Genomic DNA, 24,729 nt, shown 5'->3' on the forward strand with positions numbered 1-24,729 from the left:
TGAAGTTGAAGAAGAATGGCAGCACCTCAAAACAACAAGTGTTAGGACTACAGAAAGGATAGTTGTGTACACTTACCATAAATGTAGATGTTCGAGTGTATTCACTGTTGCAGTCATCACCTGTGGGTTATCCCTGCTGTGGTAGCCCTCAGCCAGCCTGAATACCAGAGTTAATGTTTTTCTGCATCGGCTGCTGTCGATTGTTGACTGACGTCAGGTCATCAGCATTATAAAGCAAGGCAGCTGACGTCATTACATCAGTTTTTCTTGCCCTAACCAGTCAGAAGCCTAAGGAAATATGGTAAAATGGTCCTGGTGGCTAAAAGTCACCATAAGAAGCTTATGTCTCCCTAAGGAAAGAGGATATAAGGGGGAAGGAGGGAGGGAAACCAGGACTGCAACAGTGAATACATGCTAACATCTACATTTATGATAAGTGTACACAACTGTACTATGTTCTTTGTGTTTCACTGTTGCAGTCATCACCTGTGGGAGGATTCCCAAAGCTGAGGAGAGGGGTGGAAGGATTGGTTACAGACCTAGGCATGGGTAAGCATGCCGTGCAGAACTGCAGAGGCAAACCTTGCCCTAGCCTTAGAGAAAAGAGGTAGGTGGTAATGCTTTGTAAAGGTGTGGACAGAGGTCCAGGTGGCAGCTTCCAAGATGTCCCTGGTGGGAACTCCTCCGAGGAATGCTGTGGAAGTGGAGGCTGCCCTAGTGGAATTGGTACAAATAGACTTAGTGGGTGGTTTCCCATGTAAAATGTAACAGAAATGGATACAGTGTGATATCCATTTGGAAATGGTTTGCTTGGAAATGGGCTTCCCCTCTGCCCCTGGGGCAAAGCTAACAAGAAGTTCTGAAACCCTTCTGGTTGAAGTGATAGCTAGTAGGAAAGCAGTCTTCCAAAAGAGGTACTTCATTTCCCGGCGTAAGATTTTTGGGTGCTGGGCCTCCTGGCCTCTGTGATAATGTCTAGGACCTGTTTGATCAACTGGGACCCCTTGTTTGCTTTTAGAGTATTAGCCATGCTGACAATTTGACAGTCTGCAAGTCTGGGTCCAGCATTTACCACCCTCACCTGAGTCAAGAGATCTGAGATCAAGGGAAGCTGCCTGGGAGGCTGTGATGTCAGGCTGCACAATAATGGGTACCGATGCTATCTGGGCCAATCTGGAGCAATGAGGATGGCCTTTGGTCTCTCCTCCCTTATCTTGATCAGTAACTTGGGTATAAGAGGCAGAGGAGGGAATGTGTATGCAAAGAGGGAGTTCTAGGGGAAGGACAAGGCATCCACCTTCTACATTAGGTGATGATACTCCCTGGTATAAATTTTTTTTAGCTGGTGGTTGAGGTGCGAAGCAAAGAGATCCATCTCTGGAGTTCCCCACTCCTGAGTGACTTGCAAACAGATTTTTCTGTGGAGCTGCCATTTGTGGGGGGTCCAGTAAGTTTCTGCTTAAGTGGTCTGTCAGGGTGTTGTTGATCCCTGGTAGGTATTGGACTATTAGGTGTAATCCCATGGAGGAGACTGTCAGCCAGAGGTTCATGGCTAGCCTGCAAAGAGGGTAAGAATGGGTCCCTCCCTGTTTGTTGATGTATCACATTACTGTGGTGTTGTCTGTTTTAATAAGGAGAACCCCTGGCCTGAGATGGGATTTGAAGGATGTCAGTGCCTTTTGTACTGCCATCATTTCCTCCTGGTTGATATGTAAGGAAAGGTGCTGGGCATCCCAAAGACCTTGGGTGCACCTGCCTGCTAGGTGAGCGCCCCAAGCAATGCCTGAGGCATCGGTGGTGATGGTCTGCCCAGTAGGGTGGAGGATGAAGGGAAGACCCTTGTTCTTGGCACAGGCCCCTGCCCACCAGAGAAACTTGGCCCTTATACAGGGGATCAGAGGGAGAGAGGTCTCTAGAGGCTGAGAGTGCTGACACGTAAGGTTCTTTAGATACCACTGAAGTTTTCTCATGTGAAGCCTGGCCAGAGGAATTAGAAGGATTCAAGATGTCATGTACCCCAAGGCTTGTAGGAACTTCCTCGCCATGAGGTGACTTCTGGAAGCCAGCTGGGCAAAGTAAAGAGGCAGGAAGCTCTACTTTTCTGGGGATAGGAAGGCCATTTGGGATGCTGTATCCAGCAGTGCTCCCAAAAAAAATGATCCTCCTGGAGGGTGTTTGCTTTGATTTCTTCTCATTGATGGTGAACCCTAAGGAAGTTAGGGGGTTTTGACAAAGAGGAGGTCCTGGAGCAGCTTTTCTTTGCACTCTGCCTGAATGAGGCAGCCATCCAGATAAGGGTAAATCTGTATATTTCTCTGTCTGCAAAATGCTATGGCCAGGGCTAAGCATTTGGTGAATACCCTCGGAGCAGTAGATAAGTCAATGGGTAGTGCAGAGAACTGAAACTGTTGTGAGCCTGCTCTGAAGTGCAGGAATTTCCTGCAGGATTCTCTTATGGGGATGTGGAGATAGGCATCTTTTAGGTCTAGGGTCACTAACCAGGCATTTTCTGTCAGCATAGGCAGCAGATGCTGCAAAGTTAGCATTTTGAATTTGGGGGCCACCAGGGAGGTGTTCAGAATGGATAGATCCAAGATGGGGTGCCAAGTGCCCTCTTTTCTGGGAACAAGGAATAGTCTGGAATAAAAGCTTTTGCCTATTTGATCTGCAGGAACAGGTTCTACTGTCCCCTGGGATATGAGAGTTTGGACTTGTTGCCTCTGCCCACTGATTTGGAGGTAAGTCTGGGTACCCGCTTGAAACTGGGAGTTCATTGAAAGAGAATTTGTATCCATGAAAAATGATCTGTAAGACCCAGATCCTGACACTGCTGCCCTGCTTGAGGCTTCTAGGACGTCATGTCCACAGTGTACGGAGTGTTTGGCCACTTGACAAGTAGAGTCCAGTAAATCTGCTAACTCTTTTGAATTGGCACAGTCAGGAAAGGTAGAAATCTTTTGCTTTAATAGTTCCAAAGTGTGTTGCTGATATTTTAACGTATGGAACTGACAAGTTGAGTGCTCTGATAGCTAAGGTTGCAGAGGTGTAACTTTTTTACCCCACCTGTCCAGAGCTCTGGAATCCTTGACAGAAAGAATAGGATTCTTTGCAGAACTAGCCTTAGCTCCTTTAGGTCCCTGTGTAATTTATTTACTTATTTATTTTAACATTTGATAACCAGGATAGTCCATTGGACACAGGTCCATTTTCAGTGGAGGCACAGGGAGAAAAGCTCCACACATATGAATAACATGTAACAAAAAAACTACAAAGTTTACAAAGTATATTTAGATACAAAATGCAGTGAGTCTTAATTAATAGTAGTATACTCATACACCGCAGTCACAATTAGTGAAAACTGAGAAATCTTACAGTAATAGTTTCATTAGTCTAAAGAGATATATATAATGACCTCCGGGTCTGCAGCCAGGATTTCTGTACAGGTATTTGTGAGAATCCAGTACTCTGTAATACCTGTCAGATTTACTGGGAGCAGGGGCTAAGCTAGATTCATGGAAAATATCATCCACCACTTCTAAGATAGGGGGGACGGACAGGGGTCTGTGCTGGGGCAGGACTAGAAACTCTCTAAGTCTTTTCTTAGACTGAGGAAATGTTCCCTGAGGGTGTGAGGGGTTTCCCCAAAGGAAAGGTCTTTTGGTGGGGCGGCAGAAGGAATGGATTCCTCTGCATCAGAATCCTCATAAGCAGTCAGAGGTTGTTCTTCTTCTTCAAAATCTGAATAATCAGATTCCTCTGAATCCTGCTCTGTCATTAGTTCAGGAGAAGGGTGTCTTTTCCTTTTAGAAGTTGTGGCCTGTCTACCCCTGAAAAGGGAGATAAGATCCTTCACCATCTTAAGCATTTGGGCTTGGGGTGGTGGAGCAGGACTAAGATGGTGACTAGAGGTAGATTTTCTAGGAGTGGCCTAGCTTCTAGGTTAAGAGTATCCATTGGTCTGAGAGAAATGGTAGTCAGAAGAGAAGACATCGTTTTTGTCTAGAATTAGTAGTGCGAAAGGTCTCCTCAGAAGCCGGTGCCTGCATTGTGGTTCCGGACCCAACAGAGGCAGAGACAACTAAAAGCTCGGAAGACAAAGAAGATTTCTGCGGCATACTGGACTCCAAACGGGTCTCAGTAGAGGCCTGCGTAAATATTGTATCAGGCATCAGGGGCTGCGAAAGCGCCTCAATGAATTCTGGAGAACTGATTATCTGCTTAGCGGTAGCATCGTCGAAGGCTTAGCCTTGTGTGGTCTGTCTCTATCTTTATCTCTACATTTTTTCAGAATGTCTACAGATTGTTGGCTGATGGACGCCATTTCTAAATGTGAAGATGGAAGACGAAAATACATGTCTACAGTAAGAGCTCTTCAACAAATGGTTCTCGTGTTAAAGAGGGCACAAAACTGGCAATGGGGGACGTCGTGGTTTGGGTCTAAACCAGTGACGCAGTATGAATGGAAGTCTCAGTGTGGGATCTGCTTTCCACAGGCGAGACAACTGTTAACTTTTTCTGACATCTGTTAGTGCAAGAATAAAGGATCCCCAACCGGGTACTTAGCTTTAGATGTTTTCAGATCTAAGTCAAACTCTGGTAGCAACCAACCGGCACACTTGCGAACTGCTTCTGCTATGGGATCCATGGCAAGAAAGACTGATGTAATGGTGTCAGCTGCCTTGCTTTATAGCACTGACGACCGATGTCAGTCAACTAGCGACTGCAGCTGACACAGAAAAACATTGACTCTGGTATTCAGGCTGGCCAAGGGCTACCACAGCAGGGATAACACACAAGTGATGACTGCAACAGTGAAACACGAAGAACATCAGATATGTGGCTGAGCTGGGTATGGAAATAAGGTACTTAAAGAAAGCTGGTGGTGGAATGCAGAAGTCCAGGAAGTGATCAAAAAAGAAGTGCAGGAAAAAATGGAGATAGAAAAGACTGACCAGGCTAGGAAGGAATACTGGCTGGCTAACAAAGAAGCTAAGAAAGGAGTTGCAATAGCAAAGAATAGGGCATCAGGGGCACTCTACTAACTTCTGGAAAGTGACTCAGTAGGTGGTACAAAGAAACTATATCAGGTTTCAAGGCAAAGACAAAAAAATAAAGAAGATAGTCACACCCTTCATAAGGGATGCAAGCAATGACCTGCTCACCAGTCCACAGGACATCAAAGGCAGATGGAAGGAGCATTTACAGCAGCTTCTGAATGAAGTAACCCCACAGAAGGTGTACTGCCCCAGAAACAGGCTACAATGACAGAAGAAGAGGAGCCCACCCTAGAAGAAGTAAGAATAGCACTAAGGAAAATGAAGTCAGGGAAACCAGCAGGCTCAGATGAGGTCACAGCAGACATGACAAAGATGCTGGATTAGACAGGGCAGAAAGGGCTCCTGAGGGTTCTCAAAGCAGTGTGGAGAGAAAGGTGTATCCCACATGACCACAGAATAAGCATGCTCATGCCAGTGTGCAAAATCAAAGGGGACATTCACAACTGTGGGCAGTACAGAGGCACCAAACTCCTATCACATTGCATGAAAGTTCTGGAGAGAGTGACTGATCAACAGATACACACAGTAGTAGAATGTAAGATGGGAGATGAGCCGTTTGCATTCGGATCAGATGCAGCACAAAGTACAGTTGTGTACACATACTATAAATGTAGACGTTCGAGTGTTTCACTGTTGCAGTCATTACATTTGGGTTATTCTGCTGGCAGGTTGCCCTCAGTCGGCCTGAATTCCAAAGTCTTGGGTCCTGCGTCGGTTGCTGTCGCCTCTTCCCTGACGTCAAGTCATCAGGGGTATAAAAGATGCAGTTGACGCCATTTTATTTAGTTTTTCTTGCCCCAGATGTCAGGTGCCCCCAAAAGGGTAGGCTAAAATTATGTAATAAAACATACATGCACCAAAATAAGCTTTACCTTCATCTATAAGCAAATACACCACCTAGGTTGTATAGATTAGAGAAGTAAAGATACGTTCCAGCAAAAATAAGGGGGATGGCGGGTGGGTAACCTGGACTGCAACAGTGAATACACTCGAACATCTACATTTATGGTACGTGTACACAACTGTATTATGTTCTTCGTGTTTCACTGTTGCAGTCATTACATTTGGGTTGAGTCCCAAAGCTATGGTTGGGGGGCTGGAGCTAAACAGCATTAGGAGCGGCTATGAGGCCCTGCAGAACTGCAGTGGCAAAGCCTGCCCTGGATTTAGAGTAAAGAGGCAGATTGTAATGTTTTGTAAAGGTATGCACTGAACTCCAAGTAGCAGCCTCTAAAATGTCTTTGGTTGGTACTCCCCTGAGAAAGGCTGCACAAGTGGCTGCAGCTCTGGTTGAATGTGGCCTAATGCCCTTAGGCACAGGTTTGCCATGCTGTGAGTAGCAGAAACGAATGCAGTGACCTATCCACTTTAAAATAGTCTGCTTGGAGATAGCCTTTCCTTGTGATGCTGTGGCATATGCCACTAGTAATTGCTCTGTCTTTCTGAAAACTTTAGTTTTGTCCAAGTAGAATCTAAATTGTCTGTGTACGTCCAAAGAATGCAGAATTTTCTCCCCCTTGTTCTGTGGATTTGGATAAAAAGTTGGCAAATGAATTGTTTGGTTAAGGGATACACTGGATACTGCCTTAGGCATAAATGTAGGGTTTGTTCTCAGAGAGACCCTGACTGGATAGAAAATGATAAAGGGTTCCACAGCCATGAGAGCCTGTAGCTCTGAAACTCGTCTTGCAGAAGTTATTGCTAGGAGCAGAGCTGTTTTCCAAGATAAGAACTTTATATCCACAGTAGCAGCTGGCTCAAAAGGAGGTAAGGTGAGTTTTTCCAAGACATAATTGAGGTCCCATGCAGGTGTTGGCGTTCTCCTTGGAGGCCTTAAGTTTTTGGCTCCTCTGAGGTACTGCCTTAATAAAGGATGAGAAAAGAGTGGTGGCTCTGTATTGTAACGAGCCGAAATGGCAGAGGCATGGATTTTAATTGATGAAAAAGATAGGCCTTTGTCCAGCATCTCAGTTAAGTATTGCAAAATCTGAGGAATATTTGGGACAGCTGTATCAGTTCCTTGAGCTTGTTTCCAAGCGCAAAATCTCTTCCATTTCCCAGCATAGGATTTTCTAGTACTAGGCCTTCTGGCTTCTAAAATGACATCCATCACTGCTTTACTGAGAGGTGTGGTTTGTATGGCTACATTATCCGCCATGCTGCCAGGTTTAGGGTCCTGAGTTGGCTGTGCAGAATCTGATTGTTTTGCTGGGACAGTAGATGAGGTATTTGAGGTAAGGTCCAGGCTGGGCATTGGGACAAGTTCCTTAAGGTCGGATACCAGTACTGGTGTGGCCAGTCTGGGGCAATCAGAATCATTTTTGGTTTCTCCTGCCTGACATTTAGGAGTACCTTGGGGAGGAGAGGCAGTGGAGGAAAGGCATATACTGATAGGTTTGTCCAGTTGAAAGATAAGGTGTCCACTTTCCAAGCTTGTCTGTGATAAGTCCTTGTGCAGAATCTTTTTAGTTGATTGTTTTGAGGCGAGGCAAATAGATCTATGTCTGGCCATCCCCATTTCATTGTTATCATGCTGAAGACTTGTGGATCCAGGTGCCACTCGTGGGGATCCATGAGGTTTCTGCTTAGTTTGTCTGCCAGAGTATTTTCCTTTCCTGGCAGGAATTGTGCCTGCAGATGAACTTGTCAATGCTGTGTCCCATAAAGCCATGGCTAGTCTGCACAGGGGATAAGAATGTGTGCCCCTCTGCTTGTTTATGTACCACATGACTGTGGTGTTGTCTATCTTTATCAGTAGTTGTCCCGGATGAAGTAGGTCCTTGAAGGCTGTCAGGGCATTTTGAACAGCTAGCATCTCTTTTTGATTGATATGTAGATGCTTTTGGTTTGTGGACCAGGTGCCCTGAATGCCTCTTCCTGCCATGTGTGCCTCCCAGGCATAATCTGATGCATCCGTCGTTAGGCTTTGCCTGGCTGGGGGTAGTGTGAACGGCTGTCCCTTGTTTTGGTGACATGCCTTTGCCCACCATCGAAATTCCTGTTGCAGGCAGGGAATTAGAGTAATCATTGTTTCTAGACTGTGGCAATGTTGTGTCCAGACACTTTTTAGGTACCACTGAATTTTCCTCATATACAGTCTTGCATGTGGAATTAGTAAGATGCAGGATGCCATGAAGCCCAAAGCATGCAGAATTTTTCTTGCAGATAACTGGGCCTTTGTTGCCATTTCCTTGAAATAGGTAGTCAGTTGCCTTTGTTTGTCTGGAGTGAGATAAGCCATCTGGGCAGTTGTATTTAAGCTTGTACCCAGGAATATTATCTCTTGAGAGGGTACTAGTTTTGATTTCTTTTTGTTGACTGTGTACCCTAGGCATGTTAAAAGTCTTATCACAAAAGTCAGATGCTGTAGTAGGATGTCCTTGTTCTCTGTTTATATGAGGCAGTCGTCCAAGTAAGGATATATTTGTATTCCTCTTTGTCTGCAGCAAGCCATTACTGGTGCCAGGCACTTTGTGAAGACCCTGGGTGCAGTTGATAAGCCAAAGGGCAGTGCAGAGAATTGGTAATGCTTTGAGCCAGACTTGAATCTGAGGTATCTTCTGCATGATTGTCTGATTGGGACATGCAGGTATGTCTCTTTTAGGTCTAATGTCACGAGCCAAGCCTTGCTGCCCAGCATGGGCAGAAGCTGCTGTAAGGTCAACATCTTGAATTTTGGTATATCTAGGAAAGTGTTTAGAATAGATAGATCCAGTATTGGTCTCCATGCCTTGTCCTTTCTGGGTACCAAGAACAGTCTTGAGTAAAATCCTTGTCCCTGCTCTTGTTGTGGTACTTGCTGAATAGCGCTCATGTCCATGAGAGCTGTGACTTGTTTTTGAGCCTCTGCCCATTGATTTTTTGGCAGGTCTGGCCAACCGTTTGTCCTTGGCAGGGTATGGAAATGAAATTTGTAGCCTTGTGACATTATGTCTAGAACCCATTTGTCCTGGGTTATAATGTGCCAGTTTTGAGAAAAAAGTGCTAGTTTTCCCCCTAAGGGTGCTGCCAGAAGATAAGTGCTTGGCGCAGGCAGGGGGAAGTCATTGGGACTGTTTCCTATATGATTGTGATTTGTCCTCTCCATCTTTGGAGGTAGGAGCATTCCACTGCTTAGACCTGTAGGATCCTTGCGGCTGTGATCTGCCTCTAAGGTGTCTGGATCTGTCCCTTTGAGGTTTATCTGAGACTGGAAAGGACCAATTCTTTGTAGGCCAGTGTCTGCTAAATCTTGGTGGCTGTACCTGTAAGAAATCCTTGACCATTTGCATAGATTTAGCTTTGTCCTCCATTTTCTTTAACACCTCTTCTGCCTTAACACCAAACAAGGTATCATGTTGTAATGGAGCATCTAATAATTTTGCTTTAACATGGTCAGGCAGATTTTGTTCCTTTAACCAAACATGCCTCCTAATGACAGAACCGTAACAGTGGCCCTGCAGGAGGCCTCCAGACAATCAAACCCACATTGCAAAGTATGCTTTCCAACTTGTTCAGCTGCATGCAATAAATCCTGCATTTCTTTGTTTTCTGCACATTCAGAATTTGCCATCATTTTCTGTTTAAGCAGTGTCATGATATATTGCTGATATTTGAGCATATGAAACTGGCAATTTAAGGCCCTTATAGCCAAAGTAGCAGATGTGTAAATCTTTTTTCCCCATCTATCCAGAACCCTAGAATCCCTGTCAGAGGGGGTAGGATTTTTTGCAGTAGAAGCCTTGACCCCTTTTGGACCCTGAGAAATAGTTTCTGGGTCTGCAGTAGGGTTTTTGAAAAGGAATTTATGAGAGTCAGGGACCCTGTAGTATCCATCCGGCTTAACAGGAGCTGGAGGTAAAGAGTCAGGGGTCAGACTAGACTCAGAGAACACATTATCTACAATGTCCAAAACAGGTGGAATAGCTAGAGGCCTGTGTTGAGGTAGTAAAAGGAAGTCTCTGAGCCTTTTCTTAGATTCTGAAAAATCTTGGCTCTCCCAGTGGAAGTGCTCCCTCATGGTAAGCAAGGTTTCCCCAAAAGAGAAGTCCTCAGGAGGAGAAGCTGAAGGAATTGATTCTTCACCATCAGAATCCTCATAGGGGGGAAGAGAATATTCCTGCTCAGAAGAGGAATCAGAAGAAATGGAAACCTGATCTGAAGTTTCATAGTCTGTCTCTTGCCTAGGCCTCTTATCAGGAGGGGGATGGGAACCCCTGATCAAGGTAATTAAGTTTTCTGTTTTTCTGGGCATGGAGGCCTGTCCTTGTGCTTGGTGAACTTGTTTCTTTGCCTTTAAAGGTGTTTTAGTCTTTGTCTTTGAAGTCGGTTTATATAATTGTTTAGGTCTGAATACACTCTCAGAAGCCGATGCCTGCTCAGCGGCTCCGGACCCATCTGAGGGAATAATCTCAGAGGCTCCAATACTTTCAGTTTCCTGCGGCCTGGCCAACTCCACATGGGAGTCGGTAGCGGCCTGCGAGTCTAAAGTAGCGGGCATCAGGGGCTGTGAAAGCACCTCACTGACAACTGGCGAACCGGCGACTTACTTAGGAGAAGTGTCGTCGTCGGTTTTCGACCTCGGTTGCCTGTCTTTTTCTTTGCGTTTTTTGTGAACTCTGGTAGTTGGATGGCTATCTGACGACATTGTATAATTAAATCTTTGCCCAAAATAGTTTAATGCAAAATCGTACCGACACTTAATAGTGCATTGGTTAAATCTAGCACAAAACCGACAACTAGCAACGTCGTGGTCAGGGCCTAGGCAAGGAATACAGTAAGAATGAAAGTCCTTATGAGGTATTTGCTTCCCACAAGAAATAAAGTTATTAACTTTTTCTGACATTGGTCTGGAGCAAGAAAAAAGTTTTCCCAACGGGGTACTTCACTTTTAATGAAGACTTTGGATCTGAAACTCGAACACGAAAATCTCTGGAGTCGGCCGACCGGCACTTGCGAACTGCTTCTGCTTCGGGCACACGGCAAGAAAGACTAAATAAAATGGCATCGGCTGCATCTTTTATACCCCTGACGACCTGACGTCAGGGAAGAGGCAACAGCAACCGACACAGGACCCAAGACTTTGGAATTCAGGCCGACTGAGGGCAACCTGCCAGCAGGATAACCCAAATGTAATGACTGCAACAGTGAAACACAAAGAACATCTGACCTGATGTTTGCAGTGAGATGGACAGTTGAGAAGAAGCTAGAGATGAGGAAAGAGACCAACTGGGGAGTCTTAGACTTGAAGAAAGCATATGATAAGGTCTCAAGAAAGCTGATCTGGGCAGTACTGCAGTGATTCAAAGTCCCAGAAACATTGGTAGAATTAGTGCAGGCTACGTACAAAGACCCAAAGAATCAAGTATGAACAGTGTCCAGCCTCACAGAGGGGTTCCAAGTGGGAGGGGGTATACACCAAGGTTCAACTCTGAGCCCGCTGCTGTTCATACTGGTGATGGACTACATTAGCAAATAGGTTGGAAGGGACAGATCAACAAAGTTACTGTATGCAGATGATGTGGCATTAGAGGCAGACTCCGAGCAAGAACGTCAGCAAAGGATAGGGGAATGGAATGCAAAATTGAAAGCACATGGGAAGAAATTTAGCACAGACAAGACAGTAGTAATGGCAGCAAATTGGGGAAATCAGATGAAGCTGAGAATTGAGATAAAAGGGAAGATAGTGGAACAGGTAAATAGCTTCAAGTATCTGGAAGGGGTGGTTGAGGAGAAGAGAAGTCTGAATGAAGAGGTCAAAGACAGAATCAGAGGGGCTGCAGCCAACTGGCACAGAGTCTCAGGTTTAGTCTATGACAGAAGAATGCCAAAGAAGCTGAAAAGTAAGGTGTACAAGACAGTGGTGCAACCAATACTACTGTATGGTAAAGAAACCTGAGGAGTAAAGGCAAAGCAGATGAAGAAGCTATAGGTGATGAAAATGACATGCTTGAGAAGGGTGGTAGAATGCACACTGTGGGACAGACAAAGAAATGAGGACATAGCAGAAGCCAAAGTAGCTCCAATTGCAGAAAATATCAAAGAGAACAGATTATGGTGGTTCGGACACATGCAGAAAAGCAGAAACTAAGATGGTGAAGAAGATTTGGGATAGACAGGAAGAAGGTAAGAGGAAACGAGGATGTCCAGCAAGGAGGTGGATGGATTGTGTGAAAGAAGATCTGTGACAGTCAGGCATGAGTGTTGAAGAAGTCAGGAGTGTGGCACTGAATCGAGAGAGATGGCGACAGTTACAACGATACTCTGACCCCATGTAGAAAATGGGAAAAAGGGGCTGATGATGATGATGGTCTAACCTGTGATGAAGAGAACAGAGACCCTGAACTTTCACAGGACCACAAGAAGCACCCCCACCCCAATCTGAGGTGTCCATGAAAAGTTCTTGGGAAGAAACAGTAGATTAAAGAGTATTGCAGGACTGAGAGAAATATGCCAAATCCACCACTAGAGCTCTAGTCTGAGACAAGAAAGCAAAAGAACAGAGAACTCCAAGGGGTGGCAATGCTGAAGCCACCTAGTTTTGAGGTACCACTTTAGCTTCATCATATGGAGCCCAGCAGGATGAAGCATAGGGATGGTGGAAGCCATAAACCCTAAAACCCTGAGAAATTCCCTGGACATGACAGAGGAAGGAAGAGACTGGAAGATGGCAAGTCAGAGACAAAACCTTGGGAGAAGGAAGAGAAGCCAACATGGGAATGGTCTGAATCCTGCAACCAAGAAACATATGAATTTGGGAGGACATAAGCACAGACTTCCTGAGATTGATGGTGAACCCCATACTTAGTAAAAGATAACTAGGAAAGTGAAGCTCTTGTAGAACTGATGGGAGAAGGAGCCTGAATAAGCAAGTTGTCTAGATAAGGGAACATCTGTAACCCTAGAAACCTGCAAAAGGCAATGACAGGAGTGAGGCATTTGGTGAATACCCCTTGGGTTGTAGAAAGGCCAAAAGGCAAAGCAGAGAATTGAAAATGAATGGAAGAAACACAGAAATGTAAATATTTCCTGAACAGGGTGTGAATGGGAATATAGAAATAGGCATCTTTAAGATCAAGAGAGACCAGGAAGGCCTATGAAAGAAGGAGAGGAAACAAGGTCTGAAGAGACAGCATCCTGAAGGAAGGGATCTTGAGGAATCCATTGGGTTGAGAAAGGTCCAAAATCAGTCTCCAAGTCCCCTCCTTCCAGGGAACCAAAAACATCTTGGAGTAAAAAACACTTTCCACTTGGGTGGGTGGAACAGGCTGAATGGTGCCTTGATTCAAAAGGGACAGCAAAACCTCTGGAAGCTGATCTGGAAAAGGTTGTGGAAAATCTCAAAAGGGGGGGGGGGGGAGAGACTTCCATACCATGAAATACCCCTGATGAATGACAAACAGCACCCAAGAATCTGAGATGATCTGTTGCTAATTTGGGAAGGCCAATGAAAGGCGGAGGGTCAAGGATACGTGGACAGGGGGAGGAAGCAAAAGAGACAGGTTTGTCTTGAAAGGAAGGCTTCTGAGATGTAGGAGTCTGATTAAACTTAGAAGGAGGAATACGCCTAGACCCCTTCTTGCTTTTGGAAGGCTGATGAGTCTGCCTAGGGACAAAGACAGATTTAGAAGAGTAATTCCCCTGAAATTTAGGGATAGGTGAGACAAAGTGCATGAGTTCTTGTATGGCCTTACCCTTATCCTGGAGGAACTTGAACAGGTCAGCCGCAGCAGTTCCAAAAAGAATATTATTATCCAGAGGAGCATCCAAAAGTTTGGCTTTAATATCATCAGGCAAAATCTGAAAGCAAAGCAAAGAATAATGCCTCATCACAGAACGAAAGGCAGCAGCCATGGAGGAGGCATCAGCAGCATCATAACTGCATTTTACGAAGTGATGAGCACCCTAGAGAGTGGACCAAAGCAGGGAAAGAGCTGAAGCTTTCCCTTTAGAGTTGCTATCTGAGAAAGGAGAGCCAAAACATACGTGGTATGTATGTTAAATATGGTTACCCATCAAAACATCTACTCTTTATAACATCTAAACTCAAAACATCAAGACCATAACATCTAAACTTCAAAACATTTAAAACGCATAACATCGAATCTCAAAACATTGAGAACTACAAAGCAACTTTAAATAACATCTCACAAAACTTTTACTAAGTTTATGCAGGGGGGCAAGCCCCCCTGCACCCCCATGTGGGGGGACTCTGCCCCCCCCACCCCCGTAAATTAAATATATGAACTCCAAGGTCACACTACAGTGAGGGAAAAAGTTAATTTCCTAACCCCACTGTAGTGTGACCTTGGAGTTGATCTATTTAATTTACGGGAGGGGGGGTGCAGGGGGGCTTGCCCTCTTGCATAAACATAGCAAACACTGTGTGGGATGTTATTTATAATTGCTTTGTAGTTTTCAATGTTTTGAGATTCGATGTTATGAGTTTTAGATGTTTTGAAGTTTAGATGTTATGGTCTTGATGTTTTGAATTTAGATGTTATGAAGAGTAGATGTTTTGATAAGTAACCGTTAAATATACACATATTGTACAAGAATAATAAATCAGCTGCATTTTGTTTACATTCAATTTAAGTCTCTTTGAATACGTTCCAGTAATGCCATATTATCTACTTGTTGATCATTTTTTTTTTTCTTTTTACTCTTTGTTATGTGTTATTTATATTACCTATTAGATTAAGAATGATTTCTGTTATGTGATATCACTTCTTTATTTTGGCTTTTATGTTCAAATAATTTACTACTAAAATGGCTTATGTAATGCTTCTTGTAATGTGTTTTGTAATGGAGCTTTTCTCCCTGGCCCTCCGCTAAAATGGAATACTGGCCCAAGTCGGACTTTCCCGGTAAACAAATGTAAAATAAAATAAAAATAAACATGGGTTTAACACTTAATAACCTAAAATTACAAGTTAGCAGAAGTATACACTTTTTTTACCTAAGTTTTCCATAGCTTTACCGTCCTTATCTAAAGGAATGAGTTTAGAGGATGGCAAAAGTTTAGAAGGCTTAACAGTCAAGACTGAAACCAGAGAAGGATCAGCAGAAGGACACTTAAATAAAAACTTGCAGTCCTCAGGCATCTGTTACAGACAAGGGAGCAATCCCATTTAAAGTACTCTATCATATGAGCAAATATCCCCAAAAGATAACTCTTCCAAAGGGGAATTTAGGCTCAAAGAATCTACTTCCTCTGAGCCATAATCTAGAGGAGAAATGATTTTAATGGAGTAAGCTATGGATTCCTCCTCAAAATTTAAGTCTTCATCCAAGGATTTTGCTTCCCTTGCCTTCTTAACAGGAGTGGAAGACTGGGGGGAGCACAAACTGAAACCCCCTGGGTAGGCTTCAAGGTCATCAAGGTATTGAACAAGTCTTGGATAAAATCCTGCCAGTCACATTGGGGATCTTTAGCAATAGCGGTAATATGCTTTCTCTTTTGCTTTTTGTTAAGTGGGATGTCTGCCATAATGACCTCCGGAGGTATGGTTCCTTGGCGAGATTCAAGTGTACCAGGAATCTCCTCCCAGACTAAAATTTGAGGAATATTCCTTGGCCCTTCAGAAATAATCAAGAAAGGTTCCCCTTCAACCTCCAGAGCAGATGTCGGAAAAGCCTCTGAGAATGTGTGAAACCTCGGATCCATGACAGCCTCTAATGGAGTCATGGCAGAGGATTCCGATGCAAACACCAGATGGTCTTCAGAGCTTTCACTTGCTTATAGAGAGATGTCCAGTGGAGGCTGGACAGCAAAAGAATCAGGACTAGACTTCTTGACCTTCTTAGAGACTGCTGTCCCACGGGACGGGAGGATTCTGCCACAGGACCATGAGCCAACAATTTAAGGCATTAGTTCTAAAAGTATATGGTTAGAGAAAGGATAAGTGACTATAGAGAGTTTTACGGATAAATGCTTGACAGATAGAGCACTGCATATAGTTGTGGGAAGCACCTAGGCAAAAAGACACTGGTTGTGACAGTTTCTATGGGGAATCTGCCCAACACTGACATCTTCTCTTCTTCGATGACATAAATACTAGTAAGCAACAAAATGGAAAAAAAAAAGAAACTGCAACAGGACACTTACCAGAAAATGGCTTGGCAACCAGCACAGCAAAAGGGCATTTGGGCCAATGTTCAATAATGGAGTTCAGACTGGTGGAAAAAGGAGTTGCGAGAATTTGCATTCATACATTCCCTTTATGCCGTATGCGGGCAGCATACGTGTGATATATTGCTTCTAAGACCTAATGGCTTTGTTATACTGACTGGACATTGGGCTCTCCTTGGCAGGAGAGCCCTTCACTGAAGAATATTGTGACAGTAATATGGAAGGACATCAAGTGCTGCTATGGGTGAAGTTCCTAAATGGGTCAATTCAACACCCACCTACATGAAGAAGGTAAGCTGGTGGTGGTGGGGGGGGGGGGTGTTGGCAAAAAAAAAAAAAGAGAGAGACAGAGTTGCTCCCGGGCTGAAGTAGAGATCTAAAAACAGGTAAATGTCCTCTACAGACTTGAAGACTCCCATTCCTAGCTCTGAAGTGGCATCTTCTTTATGGATGTGAAGTGAGGCAAGGCCTACCATACAGTCTCACAATCAAGACATGGTGGTTGGTTGGGCATTTCACCCCTCTACTTTCAAGTTCTCTAAATATTTTGAGTGAGACAGTGATCTCTCTTACTACAGGATGATGAGAATTCTACTGTCAAGATATGAGAGGCCGCTACAGGCATGTGATGGATTCTGTAGAGCAAGTGTGAGCTGAAACCTGTATTCAGATGTCTTGCATTCTGGCACTTACATCTTTTGATAGGGGGAAAGGGTCCCACTTCACAGTTCCATCACACCCTTTGGCTAAACACCATCTTTTAATTTGCAGGAATTGTTTTCTGTCTACTCTGAATTTCTCTTATCTTTCAAAAGCACAATGACCTGGCTCCAAAAAAAAAAAAAAAAAAAAAAAAGACAGCATCTCTGGAGCGGACAACCACTGTCAAACATTATGACTTCCATTGTGGCACTTACTATGGTATCTCTCAGACATACATTACATCATCATCTTCTTTCAGCTGTTCCTGTTAGGGGTCGCCACAGCGGATCATCTGTTTACATTTCTTCCTGTCCTCGGCATCATGCTCTTTCACACTAACTGCCTATATGTCCTCTCTCACCACATCCATAAACCTTATCTTAGGCCTTCCTCTTTTTCTCTTACCTGGCAGCTCCATCCTTAGCATCCTTTTCCCAATATACCCAGCATCCCTCCTCAGCACATGTCCAAACCAACGCAATCTCGCTTCTCTTGCTTTGTCTCCAAATTGTCCAACCTGAGCTGACCCTCTAACATACTGGTTCCTAATCCTGTCCCTTCTAGTCACACCCAGTGCAAATCTTAACATCTTTAACTCTACCACATCCAGCTCTGACTCCTGCCTTTTCGTTAATGCTACTGTCTCCAACCCATATAACATAGCTGGTCTCACTACCCTCTTGTAGACCTTCCCTTTCACTCTTATTGGTACCTGTCTGTCACAAATCACTCCTGACACATTTCTCCACCCATTCCACCCTGCCTGTACTCTCTTCTTCACCTCTCTTCCACACTCACCATTACTCCATTACAAAGAGTAATTTGTAATTACACCATTACAAAGAGATTTAAAGTGTATGAGTAGCTACACAAAACTGGGGATTGTAGAGTGCACAGAGCCCTTTACATTGGCAAAGGAAACTTTTTTGGCCATATGGTGCAGGGGATTAGGGTTTAAGCCAAAAAGAATTCCACAACAGGATACCAGAAAGTTGAATCCAAGATTCCAAGAACCTACTGAGGGTCCATCAAAGTAAGCTCTGAGCAACAATAAGATTCTGTGAAGCTTTTCTGCAGTATTTACAACCTGTTCAATTTCTAAGTTTTTTTTAGGGAATGCTACCAATGGGCCTTGTTTTAATCTAACGAAACCTAATCCAACTTACCTTTCAGAAGCCATTGTTCATGCAGACAAATGTAGAATGCTTATTAGACATGTCCTCTCCTTTCATCAATCCAAGCTCTTCCACATTCTCTTTCTGCACTGACCACATTTATGTCACATCAAAAAACAAGGTCTGGGCAGCATTAACCCTCTACATGCCCTTGAAAGGCAACATACAAAACTTGTTTCAAGGGAAGGCATATATTCATTTTTATGTTCACTTTACAAGGATTATTGGTTCTGAAGAGAACCAAGAGAAAGTATGAATGCACTGGAGATTTAATATAAATGTGAGAAAGTTTAAACAAATGAAAAAATTTCAGGACCTACAAATCAAAAACATCAGCATGCAGCATATTTACCAGTTGCTAAAATCCCACAACAGGTGAAACTAAGAATATCCCTCCTCTCCTAGGCCATCCTTCAGCTTACCTTTCAATGTTAAAGCAATGCTACTGATTCCCCTCCCCAGGTACCGACAGAGAGGCAGCTCTGGTGGGTCTGTGTCCAGTACTCTCTTGATATGGCTGATGCTATAACTGTAGATGGACTCAGTACTCAGTCCAAGGCTGCATGCTGGGTCAATTTTTGTAACGTAATCCTAAAATGAAAAATACAATGTTGAATTATTTTACATGTCTGTACAACTACTACTTGTCAATGTCAATATGTTGGTAAATATTTACTGATGAAGCTGTCTACTAGGCTACTTACAGTTCCATTTGCAGACCTGATCCTCAAAGTGATACAAATTGCAGCATATTTCAATAGTTTTACTTTTGAATTTTCCTTCTTAAACCTACTAAAATGGCTACTTAAAGAATGACAGCCTACTTTCCATCATACCAGCTGTATAAACCCTACACACACATCTTTTTACCCCCCCCCCCCCCCAAATACTGCAGTGCAGTGGTTATATTTCCAGGAGCATATCAAAACGTAAACTTAAAATTCTTAATTCAACTCCATGCTTTTGTCTCCCATACAAAAATTATCAACTAGATTACAGCTTATTGTTTTCTATTGGCAAACGCTGTGACCATACTGCATTTTGGATATCACAGAGAGCTACTATGACCCAAACTATAAATGAATACCTTGAAGACTTGAGAGATGAGCCCATCCAGCATTTTCCAGTCTGTTTTCCCATTAACTTCAACGGTGCCAACATAAAATTCATGTTGTTTTAGCTCCTAGATGAAAAAAATATAGTGAACATCAACATATATTCCCCTTATACACACATCTAGGACCTGGTAACTCCCAGAACATTTTGTTGAAGTACATAAAAGTTGTAAAGCTGCTCCAGTTTTTATTAAAATGTTTTATGTCAAAGCTGTTATATTCACATAGAGGACTCACAGAAGTAGATCAAAGAACTTTTAAAAATGATCTCTTATGCAAAAAGATAATGTCTTAAAAACAAAGAGGGTAGAATTGCTAAGAAGAAGCAATTAACCAAACAGAATATAATCTCCACTGTTTTACAACACTCTGACAAATGGATTAAAAGTTAACATTTTGATTAAAACTGTGCACACCAAATAGCCAAACTGAAACAGACAATTTTAAGGAGCAAACTCACCAGATACAAGTGCCTGTTTTCAGAGATAAACCAGGAGTGCTGTCTAGTGAAATGACAATAGGCAAGGAGAGACTAAGGGAATGAAAACCAGCACAAGAGCATAAAGCTTCCTAATTGCTTTAAACTGACATACTGCGAGTATAAAAACTAAAGTTCCTGGCAACAGACATGCAAGGAAGGAGTAAACAATGAATTGGTTTTTGCATGACAAAAGATCAGAAGCAGACAATTTTTAATCCTTACTAGTTTATGATAAACAAAGTAAGAAAAAAAATAAGGAAAAAAGACATCTTATTTTTATGCAAAGGGACATCCAGTATAAGACAAATAAAAAAATGTCCTAACTAGTAATGCTCCATACTGATGACTCAGCACCACATGTAAAATACCTTGTACCATGTAGAATACTGATGACTCAGCACCACATGTAAAGGACCTTGTACCATGTAGAATAATGATGACTCAACACCACATGTAAAGGACCTTGTATCATGTAGAATACTGATGACTCAGCACCACATGTAAAGGACCTTGTACCATGTAGAATACTGATGACTCAGCACCACATGTAAAGGACCTTGTACCATGTAGAATACTGATGACTCAGCACCACATGTAAAGGACCTTGTACCATGTAGAATACTGATGACTCAGCACCACATGTAAAGGACCTTGTACCATGTAGAATACTGATGACTCAGCACCACATGTAAAGGACCTTGTATCATGTAGAATACTGATGACTCAGCACCACATGTAAAGGACCTTGTACCATGTAGAATACTGATGACTCAGCACCACATGTAAAGGACCTTGTATCATGTAGAATACTGATGACTCAGCACCACATGTAAAGGACCTTGTACCATGTAGAATACTGATGACTCAGCACCACATGTAAAGGACCTTGTACCATGTAGAATACTGATGACTCAGCACCACATGTAAAGGACCTTGTACCATGTAGAATACTGATGACTCAGCACCACATGTAAAGGACCTTGTATCATGTAGAATACTGATGACTCAGCACCACATGTAAAGGACCTTGTACCATGTAGAATACTGATGACTCAGCACCACATGTAAAGGACCTTGTACCATGTAGAATACAGATGACTCAGCACCACATGTAAAGGACCTTGTATCATGTAGAATACTGATGACTCAGCACCACATGTAAAGGACCTTGTACCATGTAGAATACTGATGACTCAGCACCACATGTAAAGGACCTTGTACCATGTAGAATACTGATGACTCAGTACCACATGTAAAGGACCTTGTATCATGTAGAATACTGATGACTCAGTACTACATGTAAAGGACCTTGTAACATGTAGAATACTGATGACTCAGCACAACATGCAAAGGACCTTGTATCATGTATAATACTGATGACTCAGCACCACATGCAAAGGACCTTGTACCATGTAGAATACTGATGACTCAGTACCACATGTAAAGGACCTTGTATCATGTAGAATACTGATGACTCAGTACTACATGTAAAGGACCTTGTAACATGTAGAATACTGATGACTCAGCACCACATGCAAAGGACCTTGTATCATGTATAATACTGATGACTCAGCACTACATGTAAAGGAACTTGTACCATGTAGAATACTGATGACTCAGCACAACATGTAAAGGACCTTGTATCATGTAGAATACTGATGACTCAGCACCACATGTGAAGGACCTTGTATCATGTAGAATATTGATGACTCAGCACCACATGTAAAGGACCTTGTATCATGTATAATACTGATGACTCAGCACCACATGTAAAGGATCTTGTATCATGTAGAATACTGACGACTCAGCACCACATGTAAAGGATCTTGTATCATGTAGAATACTGACGACTCAGCACCACATGTAAAGGACATTGTATCATGTAGAATACTGATGACTCAACACAACATGCAAAGGACCTTGTATCATGTAGAATACTGATGACTCAGCACCACATGTAAAGGACCTTGTATCATGTAGAATACTGATGACTCAGCACCACATGTAAAGGACCTTGTATCATGTAGAATACTGATGACTCAGCACCACATGTAAAGGACCCTGTATCATGTATAATACTGATGACTCAGCACCACATGTAAAGGACCTTGTATCATGTAGAATACTGATGACTCACACCACATGTAAAGGACCTTGTACCATGTAGAATACTGATGACTCAGCACCACATGCAAAGGACCTTGTATTATGTAGAATACTGATGACTCAGCACCACATGTAAAGGACCTTGTACCATGTAGAATACTGATGACTCAGCACCACATGCAAAGGACCTTGTATCGTAGAATACTTATGACTCAGCACCACATGTAAAGGACCTTGTACCATGTAGAATACGGATGACTCAGCACCACATGTAAAGGACCTTGTACCATGTAGAATACTGATGACTCAGTACCACATGTAAAAGGACCTTGTACCATGTAGAATACTGATGACTCAGCACCACATGTAAAGGACGTTGTATCATGTAGAATACTGATGACTCAGCACCACATGTAAAGGACCTTGTACCATGTAGAATACTGATGACTCAGCACCACATGTAAAGGACCTTGTACCATGTAGAATACTGATGACTCAGTACCACATGTAAAAGGACCTTGTACCATGTAGAATACTGATGACTCAGCACCACATGTAAAGGACGTTGTATCATGTAGAATACTGATGACTCAGCACCACATGTAAAACACCTTGTACCATGTAGAATACTGATGACACAGCACCACATGTAAAGGACCTTGTATCATGTATAATACTGATGACTCAGCACCACATGTAAAGGACATTGTATCATGTAGAATACTGATGACTCAGCACCACATGTAAAGGACCTTGTACCATGTAGAATACTGATGACTCAGCACCACATGTAAAGGACCTTGTATCATGTAGAATACTGATGACTCAGCACCACATGTAAAAGACCATGTATCATGTAGAATATTGATGACTCAGCACCACATGTAAAGGACCTTGTATCATGTATAATACTGATGACTCAGCACCACATGTAAAGGACATTGTATCATGTAGAATACTGATGACTCAACACAACATGCAAAGGACCTTGTACCATGTAGAATACTGATGACTCAGCACCACATGTAAAGGACCTTGTACCATGTAGAATACCGATGACTCAGCACCACATGTAAAGGACCTTGTATCATGTAGAATACTGATGACTCAGCACCACATGTAAAGGACCCTGTATCATGTATAATACTGATGACTCAGCACCACATGTAAAGGACCCTGTATCATGTAGAATACTGATGACTCAGCACCACATGTAAAGGACCTTGTACCATGTAGAATACTGATGACTCAGCACCACATGTAAAGGACCTTGTATCATGTAGAATACTGATGACTCAGCACCACATGTAAAGGACCTTGTACCATGTAGAATACTGATGACTCAGCACCACATGCAAAGGACCTTGTATCATGTAGAATACTGATGACTCAGCACCACATGTAAAGGACCTTGTACCATGTAGAATACTGATGACTCAGCACCACATGCAAAGGACCTTGTATCGTAGAATACTGATGACTCAGCACCACATGTAAAGGACCTTGTATCATGTAGAATACTGATGACTCAGCACCACATGTAAAAGACCTTGTATCATGTAGAATACTGATGACTCAGCACAACATGCAAAGGACCTTGTATCATAGAATACTGATGACTCAGCACCACATGTAAAGGACCTTGTATCATAGAATACTGGTGACTCAGCACCACATGTAAAGGACCTTGTATCATATCTCTACATGTAAATATATGTACATGTATGAATGCATACATTCATATATAGAGACAGACCCAAAGATATCATCCACATCCACATGGCAAAGACTTAAACATGTCCCCAGGTCAACACAGTCAAGATGACTGAATAAAAAGATACAACTTTTATTAAACTGTACTGACAAAGAAGTCACAATGTAGCCTAACAATTATTGGCATCTCTCCTTTAAAGACAAAGCTACAGTATCATCACTATGCATGCATTTACAAGTGGGGTATGTGTATTTAAGTTGTTTTATTTTTATACTTATATGTGTGTGTGTGTGTGTGTGTGTGTGTGTGTATATATATATATATATATATATATATATATATATATATATATATATATATATATATATATATATATATATATATATATTTATGGAGCGCTACAGAATCCTGAAAGCCCAAAATCCTGAAGACCAAAATCCTGAAAACTGAAAATACTGAAAACACACAGGATACTTATTCCAGCACAAGTGCATACAGAAATAAATAAAACACAGACTATATTACTGTTCTACAAGTATAAGCAGGGGGCAAGCCCCCCTGCACCCCCATGTGGGGGGCTGCACCACCCACACCCCCTGCTACTTAAATATATCAACTCCAAGACTGCACTTAGTGTAGTGAAGTGCAATCTTGGAGTTGATCTATTTTGACTGTTAAATTTAAGGAACAGGCAGTGAAAATTACTCAATAATTATTACGGAAGACAGAAATATCTTCAGTTGTTAGAGCTAGTGACTGAAATTACTTAGAGAGGCTGACAAAGGTTAGAACACTGCAGAACAAGGGGGATCTCACAGAACCAAAGGAGAAGCAAATGCAGACTGCTAAAGACAAAATAAGGGAGTATCTGGATAATATGCATGAGTTTAGAAAGACTGCAGTTAGGCAACTATTTTTGATAACTCCAGAGCACAAACATTTTTAGCACAATGACTTAGACAACAGAATGCTGAAAGGGCTATCCCCAAACTTAGGGAACCTACAACAAGAAAAATAATCAGATATCCTGTAGAGATTTTAAAGATATTCTGGAAATGTTATGAAAATTTGTATAAAGCAGAAAATGTGGATATCAAGACTACAAAATGGAAATATTTATGGAAGATCTAATTATGCCAATGTTAGAGGTAGACAAGGCTCAACAACCAACAGTTAGGATAAGAGGTGATGAACAGATATTATTCTTGTGGAAGTTTGAAAGTTAGAAGTGAAGAAAATGATAAAGATCTGGAAGATTTTAACAGTATT

The 24,729-nt window shown here is 42.5% G+C and overlaps 1 protein-coding gene across 3 annotated transcripts in view; it reads right to left on the reverse strand.

Moving 5' to 3' along the window:
* The window catches only part of NAV1 (neuron navigator 1), a 2,383,470-nt gene that overhangs the window by 298,677 nt on the left and 2,060,064 nt on the right, over nucleotides 1-24,729 (reverse strand). For all 3 annotated transcript variants that reach the window (XM_044076515.1, XM_044076516.1, XM_044076517.1), the window contains 2 exons: nucleotides 19,132-19,227; nucleotides 18,467-18,635 (listed from right to left, as the gene is read on the reverse strand). In XM_044076515.1, the coding sequence (XP_043932450.1) occupies nucleotides 18,467-18,635; nucleotides 19,132-19,227 (265 nt within the window). The remainder of the gene's footprint in view (nucleotides 1-18,466; nucleotides 18,636-19,131; nucleotides 19,228-24,729) is intronic.

Source organism: Protopterus annectens, chromosome 7.part0, assembly GCF_019279795.1.
Source record: "Protopterus annectens isolate FY-2018-M chromosome 7.part0, PAN1.0, whole genome shotgun sequence".
In the NCBI taxonomy this organism is placed as follows: Eukaryota; Metazoa; Chordata; order Ceratodontiformes; family Protopteridae; genus Protopterus; species Protopterus annectens.